This window comes from Podarcis filfolensis (assembly GCF_964270895.1).
Source record: "Podarcis filfolensis genome assembly, chromosome: 10".
Taxonomy (NCBI): domain Eukaryota; kingdom Metazoa; phylum Chordata; class Lepidosauria; order Squamata; family Lacertidae; genus Podarcis; species Podarcis filfolensis.
This window is the reverse complement of record NC_139612.1, coordinates 41,947,241-41,967,296: the sequence shown is the minus strand read 5'-3', so window position 1 is coordinate 41,967,296 and position 20,056 is coordinate 41,947,241. Positions and strand designations below refer to the sequence as shown.

At 43.9% G+C, this 20,056-nt stretch overlaps 1 protein-coding gene across 1 annotated transcript in view; it reads right to left on the bottom strand.

The window, feature by feature from the left end:
* Positions 1–8,462, bottom strand: part of ANO4 (anoctamin 4) — a 132,513-nt gene extending 124,051 nt beyond the window's left edge. The window contains exons 1-3 of the mRNA XM_083573609.1: positions 8,151–8,462; positions 4,818–4,886; positions 3,368–3,607 (exon numbers count right to left, since the gene is read on the bottom strand). Coding sequence (XP_083429735.1) covers positions 3,368–3,607; positions 4,818–4,886; positions 8,151–8,379 — 538 coding nt within the window. The 5' untranslated portion in view covers positions 8,380–8,462. The remainder of the gene's footprint in view (positions 1–3,367; positions 3,608–4,817; positions 4,887–8,150) is intronic.
* Between the last annotated feature and the right edge of the window lie 11,594 nt (positions 8,463–20,056).

Below are 20,056 nucleotides of genomic sequence, written 5' to 3'. Positions count from 1 at the left end.
AATGATGTAGCTTACTTATTTATTTTATTGTTACACTTCTAGTCCACCATTTCTGCAAGGAGGTCAAGTAGCCCCCCCCTCCCCATTTTATGCTCACAACGGCCCTGCAAGGAAGATTAGGCTAAGAGATAGTGACTGGCCCAAGGTCACCCAGTGAGTTTTGCGGCTGAGTGGGGATTTGAACCCTGGTCTCCCAGGTCCTGGTCCTAATGCACAGATGCATGAAAATGCAAATCAATGTGCGAAAGATTAGGGGAGGGGTAAGCAGGACAGCTAAATCTACATTGCTCAGAGATATTTGTGAAAGGTGTTGCCGGAGGAAATTGCAGCTAACCTTTGTGCACACAGCCATTCAACCATATGGATTTTCCCCCCGCTATAAGAACCAGCCTGGACAGGGGCCAGGCCAGAGAGCCAGGGAGGCAGACAAGCACAGAGAGAAGCCATCATAAGGAAGGAAAATAAAAACCTCAAGTACAACTGTGGGTACTTGTGCAAAACTGAAGAGCAGGCACAGCCTGGTCCATCTTGAGTCTCCACTACTGAAGTGAAAGGACTGGCCACCTGCCATAGGGACATAGGAACAGTGGCGGACCTTGGAGTCTCAGATTTCAGTGGCGCACTCTGTGACACCAAAATCCACCACCCTACCCAGACCTCTTGCCTTCCATTGGACTTCATAGTTGTGGCACCTGCTGTGGCATTCAAGAAGTTTGCACCTGGTGCAACCGAACCAGTTACGGCCCCCTAGATCTGCCTTTGATAGGAAGTGGCCTAATACCAAAACAGACCATGGGTTCAGTTGCCACTATTCATGATAGCCATGTTCTGCTTCCACTGTTCGGTGGCAGTAGCTCTCAAAATACCAGTGGGCTAGGAATAAGACATGGGGAAGATGCTGTTGCACTTGGGTCCTGCTGGTGGACTTCCCATAGGCATCTGGTTGGTCAGAAAGGGGAACAGAACGTTGGACTAGATGTTCAGCCTGATCCAGCAGGGCTCTTTTCATTTTCTTACACTGACTGGCAACAGCTCTTCATGGTTTCAGGCAGGAGACCCTTTCCCAGCCCTTCCTGGAGACACCAGGGGTTTCATCCAGAACCTTTTGCATACAAAGCATGCGCTCTGCCACCGAGCTACAGCCCTTTCACAGTGGTGCTGCGAGGCTTGACAACATGCCTTCCAGGATCCCACCACCAGTACCACACTCATCCCTGCCCTCCATTGCCCAAGTGACTTTGGGCCCCATGTGAGACCCACAGTCACTCTGGCGAATTAAAGACGTATGGTTGTATGGCTTGTCAAGAACTTCATTCTGGCAGCAGTACACCTACTGTGAATATGTAGTTTAACATCAACGCTATACAAGACAGACAACATGGGGACTACAGTGGTAGCTCTGGTTACAAACTTAATTCGTTCTGGAGGTCTGTTTTTATCCTGAAACCGATATTAACCTGAGGTACCATTTAGCTAATGGGGCCTCCTGCTGCCGCCGCACCGCTGCCACATGATTTCTGTTCTCATCCTGAGGTAAAGTTGTTAACCCAAGGTACTACTTCTGGGTTAGCAGAGTCTGTAACCTGAAGTGTTTGTAACCCGAGGTATTTGTAACCCGAGGTACCACTGTACCACTGTGGCAGCTTCGTTTGGGGGGCCCTCTAGGGGTTGTGGGGCCTTAGGCCTATGGCCAACAGACTAAATCTAGCAGCCCCACACCTGCCCAACCCAGAGTGCAGCACACAATTTACACAGGACAGATATAATTCACTTTCTATGTGGTTCTATGTGGTTTGGCTGCTTACTGCTAAATGTGTAATGCTAATGTGCTGAAACAAACTGATTAATGAATGAACTTTTGGCCAAGCATTGTGTGGTTTTGCGTTTGTTCAATTGAAATTTAAATGGACCTGTGGCTACTGTAACTGGGCTGAGGAGAGCAATGCAGTGTTAAAATATCCATACTGAAAGAGTTCTCCATGGGCTTTTCTCTGAACAATCCTAGTGCCAACTTTGGAAAGTGATCCATTACAGTGAACAGGACATGGATCCACCAACTTTAGGCTCAGCCAGCCCTCACCTGCCTATTTTTTTTTCCAGCCCAGGAGATGGCACTAAGCCTCTTCCTGAGTCTCAGTGTTCCCCCTTGTACTACTTGGAAGGAGAAGGGTGGGGACAAAACTAGAATTAGTTAACCACGCCTTTCATTGACTCTGGCGCCACCTACTGTTGTGCTCCCAATGGGAACCAGCCATCATTGACTGCTGCCTTTGAACAGCAGGAAGGTGTTTGAATTGGGGTGCGGGGAGGCTGACCAAGAGGGGTCAGCAAGTACCCAAGTGCCAAAACCGAGAGCAGTTTGAGAAGCCGCTTAACATAAAACCAGGTGTTGGAAAGAGCTCGTTCATTGAGAAGTTTAGTTGTGCAGTGATGCCTTTTTATGTTTTTGATGGCTACGCATTAACATGAAATATTTGTTGTATTTGAAAAGCTGCTACCTGGTAATACTCTTCATCCTTCTTGTTTACTAATTGCCAGTAAATACAACAGCAGCCTGCAGTTTGGAAGCCTGGGCCTGTCTGACAGCTAATGGGATTCCTAGTCTCAAACAGTGTAACTTTCATGCAAGTACTTCATTCCTTATACACAGATTTCTACAATCATCAAATATATATATATATAATGCCACTGACAAGAAAGACATCATTGCAGCACAAGACCTTGCTGAATCTTTCCTCTATATTCCATTGTGTACAGATGAGTGACTACACATTAACACTGCAGAACTTACAAAATTCAAGAATATCTGCCTGAGAACTTTTATGAATGAGAATCTACCACTGCACATTCAGAAATGACAAACCTATGTTTACACATATAAGCTGTAAGGTAGGAAAGCTGCTCTCACCATCTCCACGTTTCGAAGCATAATCTCAAATGCCCGGGGGGGAGGGGCGACAACCAAGTACAGTGGTACCTCGGGTTACAGATGCTTCAGGTTACATACGCTTCAGGTTACAGACTCCGCTAACCCAGAAATATTACCTTGGGTTAAGAACTTTGCTTCAGGATGAGAACAGAAATCGTGCGGCGGCGGTGCAGCGGCAGTGGGAGGCCCCATTAGCTAAAGTGGTGCTTCAGGTTAAGAACAGTTTCAGGTTAAGAACAGACCTCCAGAACGAATTAAGTTCTTAACCCAAGGTACCACTGTACCCCCTTGAAGGCAGCCCTGTATCGGGAGGTTTTCAATGCTTGATGTTTTATTATGTTTTTAGATATGCTGTAAGCTTCCCAGAATGACTGGGGAAGCCCAGCCAGATGGGCGGGGTATAAATAATAAAATTATTATTGAAGAAAAATCCTTTACCTGTGTGGTCTTGGCTAAGGGTATCTTGGCTGCTGTTGCTGCTGCTGCTATAAGAAGGCACTGGGGTGATAGACAGTGAAGCTGGGCAGGACAAAGGAGCAGATAAATCAATTTGTGGCTCAAAATGTTGGCACAAGCCAGCATCTTCATGAAACCAGAGAGGGAGATGGTGACCAACTTGAGAGGAGGGATTCTTCCAGTGAGAAAATCCAACTGCAAATTGACCAGTAGCATCATATCCTGAAAGTAAACAATGAATATATTTCTAATAAACATAAGGATATAGGAAGAGCCTTACAGGATCAGACCAAAGCTTTCTCTTTCCAACAGTGGCTAGCCAAGTGCTCTGGGGAGGCCCATGAGCAGGGAATGGAAGCAGCAGGCATCTCCTATTGTCTTTCTGCGCTAGCCACACTTTCTCAGAAGCCCTCTGTTCCCAGACATGGAAGTCCCATATACTTAACCATGATTATGTGACACGAACAACCAGCAACTTGATTTGAGCAGAAAGTCACACCAGTGGGAGGTTTCACTTTCACATACCTTCTAAACACATTAAGCACTTTTCATTTAAGGTCTGTCGTTCAGGCTCGTAGACTTTATTCAGGTTTCCATCTATTCAAATGTATGCAAAGCTGGAATTGCTACAATGAATTGAACTAAACAAATCCTCTCCGGGTGGTAAAACAGTAGAATAGGCCATGCCTGGCCAGTTTTAAAATTATGATAAATGTGCCATTAAAATTACATGTGTTCCAACTACTAGAAACCAGTCTTCCAACATCAAGCACTGGAACAGTATCTAACAAAGGAGATCAAACTTTCTGATGTTGAGGGGTAGGTAATAAATGAATCTATTATCTTCATGTCTTTTAGCTTGCAAAATGTAGCTCATAATATCATTGCTAACAAAGTAGAATACATTGACTATTAAGAACACAGATAAAGTGTTTAGAGCCGTTTTACATATATGCCTAGACACCATGCAGATTCATGGGAGGAGGGCAGAGAACCAGACAGCCCATTCACAATAATTTATTTGATGTTTATACTAAGTTTACATAAACTTAGTGTTTATATAACATTATATATAATGTTAGATAACAGGTGTTTTTATAAGCATGTATATTTCTACTTAAAACTTCTTTAGGATATTAATAAAATGTTTCTAGCAAGCACCCAAGCACTTTCCTCTTTTTTTCAGAACGCTGGGAAGTCCACAGCCTGAAAGTCTTAGTTGTCACAAGATGGACCTCAGCAAGGTGCGGTACAATTCATGACTGCGCATTATAGAAGGATAACCAAGGCACTTAAAACAAAACGTCCGTCTTTTCAGCTGAAGTAAAGAGAACTTTTATAAATGGGAAAAAATACTATTGAATTCTGCAAATAAACAAACTAAGCATGTGTGTGTATGACTGTTGGTGTGAAATCTCATGCAATTTCTTACCCATTGTAATTTGGCTGATGCAACTGGTTCCAGTAGAAAGACTACTGCTGTCATGGGAAGTTTCGTTTTCTAAAAAAGAAAAAGGAAATTTAAAGTTAGAAATGTCAGACAGAAACCCCTTAAGGGAGCCTTTGGCAACTGTGCTGCCTGCAGCTGATGGGAGTTATGAATCCCAAACATGCAGAGGAAACCAGGTTGCCAAAGGCTGCCTTCAGGTGTCAAAAACGGTTATAAACCACAGATTGCCTCTGTCACCCACTGCTATTTTAAGAGGCTACCAATGAAAGCTTCTCTCTTGAAGCTTATAAAAAGCTTCAGTGGTCAGTTTTGGGGGAACCACAGCATGTAGGGGAAGGGTTAAGCCCCTCTCTTTATGAACCCAATCCTGCTTTCTCCATCACCTTACAAACCTCCTTTGCAAAGGCCCATTGCGATTCCTCACATATATTCTGAATACATGCAATTCCCTAATGATGGAAACATTTTCATATCCCTTTCATATCAATTATTTCTACATATATTGTCAAGATCACATTCGACTTCTATTTTCCAGCCTCAGTCCAGCATAAGACATAAAAGCCCCCTGAAATCAAGAGGGAAAGAGCTGTGCTTTCTGCATTAGCTTATATACCAAGTCTCTGCCAACCCATCGCCATGTTTAGTTTCCCATCCTCCAGGTCACAGGATTAAAGCCATCATTTTGGAAAACAGTGGCTTGTTTCCCCCTCACCCATGCAAGGCACACATACTTTAAATGTGGGGAAAGAGCAAAAACTATGTGACACCATTTACATAATTGCAGGAATTTTTTAAAAAAGAAAATGATGAGGGGGCTGGTATGGATTGGGATTTCGATGTGTGAGATGCAGCCCCATCTCGCTCCCCCACCCTTTCTGCAGCTTCTGCCCCAAAATGGCTATTGCTAACCAGCAGGGGGCACATCGCCTGCTATCTATATAGATAGGAAAGCTCCCATTCATACGAATGGATGTGCTGCAGCAGTTTCTGCAATAATTCCAACTGCTGAAGAATGCTATTTTTAGAAACCCCTTAGATAAAAGGAAATATTTTAAATTGTAAAGGAAAATATCAAAGGCATCACTGTAATTAATAGCCATTATACCTATGTGCAGACTTGTTTCAGCTATTATCTCATGCCTAAGAAATATATCAATATGTTGTTGTTTAGTCGTTTAGTCGTGTCCGACTCTTCGTGACCCCATGGACCAGAGCACGCCAGGCACCTCTGTCCTCCACTACCTCCCGCAGTTTGGTCAGACTCATGTTTGTGGCTTCGAGAACACTATCCAACCATCTCATCCTCTGTCGCCCCCTTCTCCTTGTGCCCTCCATCTTTCCCAGCATCAGTGTCTTCTCCAGGGAGTCTTCTCTTCTCATGAGGTGGCCAAAGTACTGGAGCCTCAGCTTCACGATCTGTCCTTCCAGTGAGCACTCAGGGCTGATTTCATTAAGAATGGATGGGTTTGATCTTCTTGCAGTCCATGGGACTCTCAAGAGTCTTCTCCAGCACCATAATTCAAAAGCATCAATTCTTCGGCGATCAGCCTTCTTTATGGTCCAGCTCTCACTTCCATACATCACTACTGGGAAAACCATGGCTTTAACTATACGGACCTTTGTTGGCAAGGTGATGTCTCTACTTCTCAAGATGCTGTCTAGGCCTGTCATTGCCCTTCTCCCAAGAAGCAGGCGTCTTTTAATTTCGTGGCTGCTGTCACCATCTGCAGTGATCATGGAGCCCAAGAAAGTAAAACCTCTCACTGCCTCCATTTCTTCCCCTTCTATTTGCCAGGAGGTGATGGGACCAGTGGCCATGATCTTCGTTTTTTTGATGTTGAGCCTCAGACCATATTTTGCGCTCTCCTCTTTCACCCTCATTAAAAGGTTCTTTAATTCCTCCTCACTTTCTGCCATCAAGGTTGTGTCATCTGCATATCTGAGGTTGTTGATATTTCTTCCAGCAATCTTAATTCCAGCTTGGGATTCATCCAGCCCAGCCTTTCGCATGATGTATTCTGCGTATAAATTAAATAAGCAGGGAGACAAAATACAGCCTTGTCGTACGCCTTTCCCAATTTTGAACCAATCAGTTGTTCCATATCCAGTTCTAACTGTAGCTTCTTGTCCCACATAGAGATTTCTCAGGAGACAGATGAGGTGATCAGGCACTCCCATTTCTTTAAGAACTTGCCATAGTTTGCTGTGGTCGACACAGTAACGTATATATCAATATACGTTACTCTTAATCCATCAAACTGTGCCCATATCTGTGTGTCAGTGCGATGGGCAATAAATAATCTAAATTTGTTAACCAAACAATGCTGCCTGTCCCAAGTTGATTTATGCACGCACACCTTCTGTATGTTCAGGTTGCTGACTAGCAGAATATCTAGCATGGCTGATTATAAGCGCTTGCCTGAAATAAATGCTGTTGCTTCTTCTTTTTAAATAACAAAATATTCTCCATTTTACAAAAGTGACTAGCTTCTTAAAAACAAAACAAAACCATGCTTTATGCAGTCTCCATCTCTTAATTTGCTGCAGAGTGATTTAAAGCTCTCTTTCCAACACACAATCAGCACCCCAGCAGATCTCCTTGCAGTTATGAATGTTCCTCAGACTATATTCACTAATAAATTATTAACAATCAGAAATGCAAAATAATAGGGCAAGTAACCCTATCCTAAACCGTAGACAGCAAAGCAAAATACAATGACAAAGGTGAGTGATATACGTTGCACGTTTAAAAATTAACTTTTAACTATGCTGCCAGAGATGTAAAGAAAATAAGGAGTCCCCAGACATATATGTCCAGAGCAATTCTACACATATTTACTCAGAAGCACTACTCTATTCAATGGGCTTACTCCTAGGTAAGTGCACAGAATGCTGCTCATTGTCACTATGAAATTCCCATGATTCTTGCATCTCACTGTATCCCTCTGAAACCCCCACATGTGGATGCAAAACTATAATTAATTCTTCCCACCTCAGTTAACTGAAGCGAGTCTATCTGTCATACCCATTCACAGAGACCCTCACGCTGAGGGGGTTTCAGAAAGGCACTCAATCAAGATGAGTTCCTACAAGTGGAGAGAGGTGGGGATCTTTCTTCCCACTGAAGCATGAAATACAACCTATCTAGCACAAAATTCCCCTAGGAAATATGTCCACAACGACCACACATCCACACAGGACTCATTTTCAGTAGCAAAGAGCTCCATTTGCTTCTCCCAGTCGCAACGAGTAAAGTGAGCAGAGCACATTTCAAACGCAGTAAGCTTGTTTCTATTTGTTTGCTTGTTTGTTTACCATATTCAGCTAGCGAAGCCATTCTGCTGACTTTCTTGGCGGGGCTGTTGCCAGGGCTACAGAACATCGCCAGGTCTCTCTGAGATGTCTGCAGGTCATCCCCCTTTGCTGCCTTCCGGATCGGTCCCATTTTGCAGCACCTCTGGTCCCCTGGACATCTACCTGGTTGGAGTTTCCTTGGTAGGTTCCAGTCTCTTTCTCCAAGTGGCAAAGTACACAGGGGCCACATATTAAACAAAGAGCCTCTCCACTGAAAGTTTTCTCTCTCTCTCTCTTTCGCTCAGAACTGCCTGGAACAACTGGAGGTATTTTCCTCTTTCAGCAGGCAAGGTAACGTGTGCCCTGCTTTCCTTTCACGTGATGCACTTGACTGCTGCTGCTGCTGCTGCTTCTCTGAGTCAGATCTTTTACAGCTCTCGGTAAGGTGCTCTGTTCTGGATTGGAGGGGATAGGAAAGCAAGTGGCTTAAATTGACAGGTAGATAAATAGATACAGATATATCTTTAAAAAGAACAAGAATCCTCAAGCAAGATCCTCACTGCAAAATATCTTCCTCAGAACAAGGGACTTTAAGCAAACATGATCGTACTGACATGGGGTTCCTCCAGATGACATGTTTACTAACCATTCATCCTGATTTGCTTGTGCAAATTTTACATGGATTTGCTTGTCTGGAGATTGTAAAACAATCAGCGTTCAATTCTGATTATGTCCTTCTGATCTGTGCGGAGGTTATGCATTTTGCTGTCAATTGATTGCTACCCACACTTTCCAGTACATTTCCCCCATAACTTTCCTAACTGCAAAAAGTGGAATTTTTGCACCAGAATGTTTTAATCTACTTCAATTGCACAAACCTAAATTCCCAGTATGTAACTGAATCCTTCCTGGAAAATGGTGACAATCTAGATGTGACCCCCCTCCCACACCCCTACACCTAAAGAACAAATACAGAACATAGGCTTAACAATAAGCCATGCAAGCTGAATTTTTTTATAGATGCATAAGCTACATACACACTGCCGTTTACTTTGCATCTGTTCCACTCTTACCACTGTTTTGGGAAGTGGTATACACACGACGTCAGCTACAATCCATATCTGCCCTATTTTTATCCTGTCATTTCTTAGGAAACATTGTCTCTTTTCCCCAAAGCAATCATTTGCAGATGTGAAATAGCTTTCACAGCATCCATGCTTTCACATCAGACATTATCCCAAACAAAATGGTTTTCAATGGAAGAGCTTTATGTAGTCAAGTTAAGAGATATGGTAAGAGCAGAAAAGGAGCCAATGGCTGATCTAGGCCAGCATCCTGTTCTTACAGTGGCCAACCAGAAATTTGCAAGCAGGACCTGTGCACAAGAACACTCTCAACTCCAGCAGTTTCAGGTAACTGGTGGTATTCAGAAGCATACTGCCTATGACTGTAGAGGCAAAGCATAGCTTCTATCATGGCTAGTAGTCATTGACAGACATTATCCTCCATGAAGTTGTCTATTCATGTTTTAAAGCCATCCAAGGAGAATCACAGAGTTGAACCTTGTAGTCCAACCCTCTCTGCTCAATGCAAGGAATACAGAGCTAGCACATCCCCAACTGAAATTACCCTCTAGAGACTTGGTCCCATTGTTGAGTTATGCCAAGGAATCTGTGATGTAATGCAATGGAAATGTGAAAAGTGCATTTCCTTCGTCATACACCAAGCAAATTAAAAATGATCTTATATGGTTATCATTTAAACTTTCCTTTCATTGCACACATAAACACTCATCACCAAGTACATAAATTTCCAAAGCAGTAAAGCTGTTATTCTATTACAGTTAGCAAAACACTGCACTCTCCATTTATATTGTTTGCTTCCATTTTTAAAAGATCTATTTTTGCAAAACATCTATTTGAAAGCTTCTGTTCTTTCATTGGCTAGGAAGCAGCTGCTAAGTGACCTGAATAGAGAAAACAATTGGGTTTTATGAGAATTTTTTCAAGCAAGTCAGTAAGATTAATTCTGTTTCTTCCCCGTATGACATTCCAACTGACTTTTTCTTACTGCTTTTAATGAATAAATAGTTTACAGGTGCACATCCATATACCTTATGAAACACATCTGCCATTGCATTCTATTATGAACATGGGAAGTTCTAGAAAATATCTCAAGACCTTATGGATACATACATTCAACACAGTAAGGTAACATATTTTCAGATCATTCCCCTACAAAATATAGCACAGTTCTACACATCCAGAATGCAGTTTCATTTCATCCAGGAATGTGGAACCTGCTGCTCTTTATATGTTATTAGATTACAACTCTCATCATCCCCAATCATTCACTGTGCTGCCTGGGGCTGACGTGAGTTACAGGCCAACTATGAAGGGAAGTAGGTCTGCTGCGAAGAGACTATTGGAAGACAGAGAAAGCAAAGAGAAAGCAATAAAAAGGGTCTGGCCCCCAACTCCAGAGATGAGTCAGTAAGAGGGAAAAGAAGAAAGGGCAAGTAGAAGCTGTTGCTCAGGTAGTAGAAAAAAAAGAGTGAGAAACTGAACTGCCCCGAGATGCTAAGTAAAAACAAACAAGAAGTACAGTGGTACCTCGGGTTAAGTACTTAATTCGTTCCGGAGGTCCGTTCTTAACCTGAAATTGTTCTTAACCTGAAGCACCACTTTAGCTAATGAGGCCTCCCGCTGCTGCCGCGCTGCCGGAGCACGATTTCTGTTCTCATCCTGAAGCAACGTTCTTAACCTGAAGCACTATTTCTGGGTTAGTGGAGTCTGTAACTGAAGCGTATGTAACCTGAAGCGTATGTAACCTGAGGTACCACTGTACAAGCCTCCACACCAGCTGATTCTCTGAAGGTAAGAGACCACTAGAGGGCTCCAGGCAGTGCTTCTTTTCTTTAAAAAAATGATTAAGGGTACTCTCATTTTGACTCAAGAAAATCACAATTTTTTTGTTCAAATGGGGGAAAATAAATACAGAAAATGGACAAAAGTACAACGATTCACAAAATGTTTAGGGGTATGTGTACCCCTGTGTACCCCCAGAAAAAAAGCACTGGCTCCAGTTTCTGAGGACTCCAGGCACCTTAGGAGCTGGCAGCGATATTCACCAAAGCCAACAGGAGGAAGACTATAGTCAGAGGGCTCCATCATAAACAATGATACCTTTGCGCCCTGCTTGTGACGTTGCCAGAGGCATCTGCCTGGCTACTGTCAGAAACAGAATGCTGATCTGGATAGACCGTAGATGGGTTTGGGTAAAAATGAGTCAGATTTACACTTGCAAGAAGGTTCCTTTTGACATTTAGTAGTATTGCTTCATTGGACTCCACACTTTTACATACAGTGTTTTCATTCCATCCAAAACAGTCTGAATACAAGTAATGGCAGGTGGTGGCACAGAAGTATCAGTGAATGGGAGACACTGGAAGGCTCTGGTTTTGACAAATCTTTTGAGGACAGGAGCTCTGCGACTGCCACAGCCACCAAGAATTCCCAGTGTAAGAGGCAAGGAATCTCAAACTGGAATGCTAGCAACAGGACGCGGCCATCTCAGACTATGGACACATTAGTGACTTGAAATGCAGCAAAGCTCTTTCCCCCTCACTGCATTTCAAGTTGTATTTCCACCTTGCTAATACCGTATTTGCCTGAATAGAAGCCTCACTTTTTCCCCCAAATTCCGACCGTGAAAAGGTAAAGTGCGGCTTAAATTTGTGACCTTACAAAATTTTGCTTTTACGATATCGCTGCTGAAACAGACATATGGTAAAACGGAATGGGTGTGAGTGCCTGCGGAATTTTAAGGGAGCTGCTTATATTCAGGTATTGTCTTTTTTTCTCCCCCCCCCCTTGAATTTTAAAGGTGCAGCTTATATTTGGGTGCAGCTTATATTCGGGCCAGTTCGGTAGATAAAAGGTAAAGGACCCCATGACAGTTAAGTCCAGTCAAAGGTGACTTGGGAGTTGCAGCGCTCATCTCGTTTCAGGTTGAGGGAGCCAGTGTTTGTCCACAGACAGCTTTCCGGGTCATGTGGCCAGCATGACTAAACCGCTTCTGGTGCAATGGGACACAATGACGGAAGCCAGAGCGCACGGAAACACTGTTTACCTTCCCGCCACAGTGGTACCTATTTATCTACTTGCACTGGCGTGTTTTCGAACTGCTAGGTTGGCAAGACCAGAGAAATTGGAGCTCACTCCATTGCAGGGATTCGAACCACTGACCTTGTGATCGGCAAGCCCAAGAGGCTCAGTGGTTTAGACCACAGCGCCATCCGCGTCCCATGGTGCACCTTGCTAACACCAGAGATAAGGCAGTGATGTCTTCTTCCAACATCTATTATCTGCTTGGGTTCCCTGGACCTGCCCCACCACCCAAAAAACCCTGCTATTCATGAAGCTGTCATCTGCACATGCACAAGGCTGGCCTGTGGTTTTCCACGGATCTGAGGGCAATGAAACAATCGTTGAGATGGCTAGAGCGCCGGTGGCAGATAACTCATTCCAAATCTGACCGGACACAGGTTAGAGCTCAACGTCGAGCCTGCCAAGTGGCGATAGCGACGGCGAAGAAGACTTTCTTCGCTGCCTCTATTGCATCTGCAGAAAACAGCAGCAGGAGACTTTTTCAGGTGGTTCACAATTTAGCGGAACCACCTGCGACATCTGGGCCCAGTACGGGCCACATGATCTCCTGCAATGATTTTGCAAAGTTTTTTGCAGATAAAATCGCTCAGATTCGGGAAGAAGTAGACTCCACCGTGGGAGCAGGGCCGGGGCAGGAGAGTGCTAGAGTCCTGTCTAGTCAAGTTGCGTGGGATCAATTCCAACCTGTTACCGCCGAGGATGTGGACAGGCTGCTTGGACGAGTGAAGCCAACCACCTGTCTCCTGGATCCTTGCCCATCCTGGCTTATAAAAGCTAGCCGGGAAGGACTGGGCGATGGGCTTCGTGGGGTGGTGAATGCTTCCCTCCGTGAGGGAGCCTTCCCAGACCCACTGAAAGAGGCAGTTATTAAACCGCTTCTTAAAAAACCATCTTTAGATGCGGCCACGATGGCCAATTATCGCCCAGTCTCAAATCTTCCATTCTTGGGCAAGGTGATTGAGCGAGTGGTTGCTGAACAACTCCAGGCACAGCTGGAAGAAGCGGACCATTTGGATCCCTTCCAGTCGGGATTCAGGCCTCATCATGGGACTGAAACTGCCTTGGTCGCACTGGTTGATGATCTCCGGCGGGCTAGGGACAAAGGTGAGAGCTGTTTCCTAGTTCTGCTGGATCTCTCAGCGACGTTTGATACCATCGACCATAACATCCTTCTGGACCGTCTTGAGGGGCTGGGAGCTGGGGGCACTGTCATACAGTGGTTCCGCTCCTTCCTCCTGGGCCGTGTTCAGAAAGTGGTGGTGGGGGGTGAGTGTTCAGACCCCTGGGCTCTCACTTGTGGGGTGCCTCAGGGTTCTGTCCTCTCCCCCATGCTTTTCAACATTTACATGCAGCCACTGGGAGAGATCATCAGGAGGTTTGGGCTGGGTGTTCATCAGTATGCGGATGATACCCAGCTCTACCTCTCTTTTAAATCAGAACCAGTGAAGGCAGTGAAGGTCCTGTGTGAGTGTCTGGAGGCGGTTGGAGGATGGATGGCGGCTAACAGATTGAGGTTGAATCCTGACAAGACAGAAGTACTGTTTTGGGGGGACAGGAGGATTCCCTGGTCCTGAATGGGGTAACTGTGCCCCTGAAGGACCAGGTGCGCAGCCTGGAAGTCATTTTGGACTCACAGCTGTCCATGGAGGCACAGGTCAAATCTGTATCCAGGGCAGCTGTTTACCAGCTCCATCTGGTACGTAGGCTGAGACCCTATCTGCCTGCAGACTGTCTCGCCAGAGTGGTGCATGCTCTGGTTATCTCCCGCTTGGACTACTGCAATGCGCTCTATGTGGGGCTACCTTTGAAGGTGACCCGGAAACTACAACTAATCCAGAATGCGGCAGCTAGACTGGTGACTGGGAGCGGCCGCCGAGACCATATAACACCGGTTTTGAAAGACCTACATTGGCTCCCAGTACGTTTCCAAGCACAATTCAAAATGTTGGTGCTGACCTTTAAAGCCCTAAACGGCCTCGGTCCAGTATATCTGAAGGAGCGTCTACACCCCCATCGTTCTGCCTGGACACTGAGGTCCAGCTCCGAGGGCCTTCTGGCGGTTCCCTCACTGCGAGAGGCCAAGTTACAGGGAACCAGGCAGAGGGCCTTCTCGGTAGTGGCGCTCGCCCTGTGGAACACCCTCCCATCAGATGTCAAAGCGATAAACAACTACCTGACATTCAGAAGACATCTGAAGGCAGCCCTGTTCAGGGAAGTTTTTAATATGTGACATTTTAGTGTATTTTTCATCTTTGTTGGAAGCCGCCCAGAGTGGCTGGGGAAACCCAGCCAGATGGGCGGGGTACAAATAATAAATTATTATTATTATTATTATTATTATTATTATTATTATTATTATTATTATGTCTCAAATGTACCTACCTCAGTTTAAGTGCAAAGTGAATGTGGATTGTGTTTTCAAATAAGAGGAAACTGGTTTAAGGGGAAACACATCAGACAGCAGAAACTACAGGATAGATATGGATTATGGCTATCCTCATGTGAACATGGTTTCAAACACCAGCCATGAGGGCAGGGGAGCCAGAGTAAATGGTAATATGTACACAGCAAAACTTCTCAAGACGATTTGACAGCAGAAAAAGCTGCTGTCTGCTATGCTGCAGCGACACCATTGCAGAGAGCCAGAAGGTGGTATTGCAACTATCAGCTTATCAGAGGACAAGAGACAGATATAGTTCCACTTTGACCTATAAGGCTGCTGCCAGATCTAGAATGGCCCCGCAGGCTAAGCAACTATTATCATGACTGTTTATTATTGTTTACTGTATTTATATAGGCAACTCAATTAACATAGGTTTCTCTTGGCTGAAAGAAATATAAGATGCTGATATTAATGCAAGTCCCCCAAAATAAAGGGCGACATGAAAACTGCTATTGTTATGCCACAGAAAGGAAGAGGCAAAACCAGTTAAGAGCCTATATTTGAAGGTCACAATTTTTTTCCAAAAGCCTAAAAGAATAAAAAGGTGCTCATTCACGCGGCACAAAAAGGCAGGGTGACTTTTCTGCAGTTAGGGTGCCACCACTGGAATGGGGTGTTCATCCGACCGGCACAAAAAAAACAAGCCGTTAGTATCATTGGCCGCTCATGTAGAATACTCTGCCAATACAGATTCAACAGGTGCCTTCTGTTTCAACTTTTAAATGCCTGCTGAAAACTATCCTATTCCCTCAGGCTTATGAAGGCAAATAAAAAAAAAATGCCTTTCCTTAATTTTTAACCAAATTCAGAGTTTAACCTTGAAATATGGATTTTATTGGATGGTTGTAAATTGCTCTGATTTTTGTAATGAATAAATATAAATAATAAATAAAGAACCTCTCTCTTGTCCCCTCTTCACCTCTTGTTGTTCAGGCAGAAGCGGAGCTGCAATCTCCCCAGCTTGACCACTTGTCTTTCTCCAGATCATAATTCCTGGCAGTGAAAACACACCAGTCTCTACCAAACTCACATCATGCTCTTGCGCATTTGAAAAGCAGTGGCTCTATTGCTGGCAGTGGCCAATTCGAGAAGATTCAAAAGGCTGGCCCCACATGCCTGATATCAGGTGCACTTAAAGCACAAAGGTCTACATCCTACCCAAATCAATGCAAAATCCCCACTTTCTTTAAGATTGCACCCAGGTCTAATATCAGGAGACAATGAGGAAGCCAAAACTGCTTAGCATGCTTTCTAAAAACTTGCTGCGCTCGTTGCTCAGTTTTGACAGCAGCAATAAATACTTTCAAGGTACTTCAAAGGCTCAATTTCATAGTGCGTACACAAATACACATAATTTATTATGGTCCTGTTTCACGGGTTCTTGTAGAATGCTGGACTCAGCAGAACTGAGCTGCTATTAGACATACTATTCATCAGAATGACACTTCACAGTAATTAGGTTTTTCCAGCTGCAATCACGTTGGCCCATGCAATGGACTTCACAGCATCTGTATTTTTGAAGGGTAAACAACAACGACCACAATTCTTGCAACCTACGATCCATAAATAGTTATTTAAAACCAAACACTTTATGCACAATGTAATATTGAATCAATACTTTTATTGGCATTTCTAAAGCAACTAGTGGCACCCGTCCTGTGGAACACCCTCCCACCGGATGTCAAAGAGAACAACAACTACCAGACTTTTAGAAGACATCTGAAGGCAGCCCTGTTTAGGGAAGCTTTTAATGTTTGATGCATTACTGTATTTTAATATTTTGTTGGAAGCTGCCCAGAGTGGCTGGGGAAGCCCAGCCAGATGGGCAGGGTATAAATATATTATTATTATTATTATTATTATTATTATTATTATTATTAACCACTTTTAAAACTATGAAATCATAGAAGGGTCATCTAGTCCAACCCTCTGCAATGCAGGAATTTCAGCACACAGTCACCCATCCAATTTGAAACAATACTGGATCCTGCTTGGCTTTATAAATGTGCTATCCATTTTGTTGCAAATAACACAAAATGAATGCCTTGTACTGTACAAAAAAGCCAAATTAATAAAAGGATCACAGCCCAAACAGCAGCAATGATTTGTATTATTGGAGTAGCTCCAAAAACGCAGCACCTTCAACTGGGGTCAGGAACTAATGGTCTACATGGAGCTTCCCTCTCATTTGACATACTGAGTTACAGATGGTGGCCTTCGCTGTGGAAAAACCTTCAGGTCCTGGACTGACTCCTGTACTTCATGAAGTGGGTGACAAACAAAACTAGGTTGGCAGGAGCAGGGACCGAGCAACGGGAGCACACCCCGTCACGGGGATTCGAACCACTGACCTTCTGATCAGCAAGCCCTAGGCTCTGTGGTTTAACCCACAACGCCAACCGCGTCCCTGTCAAGTTAAATAGGAAGTGTTTAATTACTAAGCCAGGATGAATTTTAACTTCCTATACTGTATTGTGAAAGGCAATCAGTCTCACAATCACAAATCTCTATTTCTCCATCTCCGTACTTTGTGGTCTATACTTCAGATGAATAAAAGGATATAAAGCATATAGGAAAGAGGAAAGTAGGGTGTGCGCTTTCATGTTAGAAAGGACTTAACATTGAAGCCAGTTATTTATTTATTTTCTCGACCAAACAAATTTCCTAAAATAGGAATATGACAATACAGTGGTACCTCAGGTTAAGAACTTAATTCGTTCTGGAGGTCTGTTCTTAACCTGAAACTGTTCTTAACCTGAAGCACCACTTTAGCTAATGGGGCCTCCTGCTGCCGCTGCACGATTTCTGTTCTCATCCTGAAGCAAAGTTCTTAACCTGAGGTAATATTTCTGGGTTAGCGGAGTCTGTAACCTGAAGCGTATGTAACCTGAAGCGTATGTAACCCGCGGTACCACTGTAATAGTTTAGCATAAAGGATATATTTAACCTGCAATCCAGCCACTTGGACATAAGTACCACTGAAATCCAAAGGATTTCCTGTTGAGTAGACATGTATAGGATTGCAGTGTTCACACACTGATTTCTGAAGACAATAAAGATGTAGGAAAATCATATTACTTCAGTGACATATTTCTAAGTTCACCACTAGAGGTCCCCAAAGTACTGATCAACTTTCAAAAGGGAGAAGTAAAAGCATAAGCTCATTGCACATACCAGTTCCTCATGCAAAAATACACAGGCAGGGAGGCCTAAGTGCTGAAAAGCTTATGGTGCAAAGCAGGGCTGGGGAGAGGGGAGCATGACAAGGCAATAAGAGGACCAGATAGAGGCCCAGGTGGCCACATTTAGCCCTAATGCTCCCCACACATTCAAAGTCCTGATTACTTCTCCCAGACTCCGCCCCTTCCTTAAGGAATAGAAGACCTTAAAGTGGCAGTAGTTTTACCTGGGCCTAGCATTCCACTTCTTCTCAGATACAGTGGTACCTTGGTTCTCAAACTTAATCCATTCTGGGAGTCTGTATGACTCCTGAATCTGTTTGAAAACCAAGATGCGGCTTCCGATTGGCTGCAGGAGCTTCCTGCACTCAATCAGAAGCCGCATCAGATGTTTGGCTTCTGAAAAACGTTCGCAGACCAGAACACTTACTTACTTTGGGTGCCGTTTCGTTCGGCAACTAAGCCGTTTGAGAACCAAGGTACCACTGTACTTAAATAGAAAATAATAATAATCCAAATTAGGCTAAGGTTACAGACTAAATGCCCAGCACTAAACACAATATATGAAGCAGCTGGTTTCCATGTACATCAGGGTATTGAAGGTGGGAACGCAAGGCTACTTCCAGATCAACTGTCTCGTATATTTTAGAATCTCTTGACAGATTGTGATCTAATTCTGAAGGGTTTGGGTGGGTCTGAGGAAAAAATCAGGAGAAAAACTCCTGTTCGGGGGGGGTCAGGTGACATGGTATACATGTTTAGCCCATTTCAGTGGCTGGCATGGCTAAATATTCCATCCTAAAGTACTGGGGTTATTGGCATCCATTCTCTCCCCGCCCCCCACCGGCCTTTCTTTTTCACCATGAAAAACATGATTTCTTGCATTGTTTCTTGCATACTTTTCATCATATTATACAAGTATACTGTAAAATTCAGCACTTCCTTGAGGGTGGGTGAGTACAGCAAGAACATAGGAAGCTTTTTAGTGTGTCCATGTCCATATAATGAATTATTTGATTGGAAGCTGCCTTATATGTAGTCAGACCGTCAGTCCACCTAGTTTGGTGACTGAATGGCAGAGACTCATCAGGATTTTGAACAGGGCTCTCTCCCAGCCTTACCTGGAGATGTCAGGATTTGAATCAGGGACCTTCTTCAAAGAAAACAGATGCTCTGCTGAGCTAAAGCTCTTCCCCTTAGCTATACAAGGGGATGTTCCCATTGCCTTTGGTAAATATATCTATATCTATATATATATCTATATATATCTATATACACAAAGGGATGAAGGTGACCCAACCAAACTGTACTAGGCAGCCAGTATGATATAGTGCCAAGTGTTAAACAGGGAGATCCAGGTTCAAATCCGCACTCAGCCATGACGGTCACCACATGATGATGGAACAGTCACATCCTTTCAGCTTTATCTATCTTACAGGGCTGCGCTGAAGATAAAATGGGGTAGGGGACTTTGTAGCCAATGCGAATTCCTCAGGAGAAGGGAAAAATAAAAACGTAGAAAGACATTTGTTAAAGGCCATTTCTGGATGAGCTCCCACACACACATTAGAACTTGCATGGATCGTGGAATTGTAGAGTTGGAAGGGACCACGAGGGTCATCTAGTTCAACCCCCCCCCCCGAAATGCAGGAATCTTTTTGCCCAACGTGGGGCTCGAACCCATGACTGAGATTAAGAGTCTCATGTTCTGCCAGCTGAGCTGTCCCATGAGCTTTCCATCTTTCCCAGACTTTCAGAGGCAGCTCCATAGAGCATACACAAGCCTCAAACACCGTAGCTCAGACTTAGTAGCCCCCAGTTGCCTACAGAGAGATGTTTCATGCACATACCATTTAAATACTAGTTGGGTAACTACAACACTCTTCAAATTTCATATAATCCCATTCCATGCTACTTGGCACATACGCATCATTATAGCATTGAACAGGGGAGGGTTCACTTTATTATTATTTTTTAAAATCAGGCTATCAGGCTGATGTGCATACTATTCAGTAACAGAGACTTTTTTCTCTTTTTTGGGCAACTAAATAGCTGTAAAGACTTCCATACTTGAGCCTTAACTAAGCACCCAAAAGCAAAAAAAAAAACAAAAAAAAACTTGACAACATTGCCACA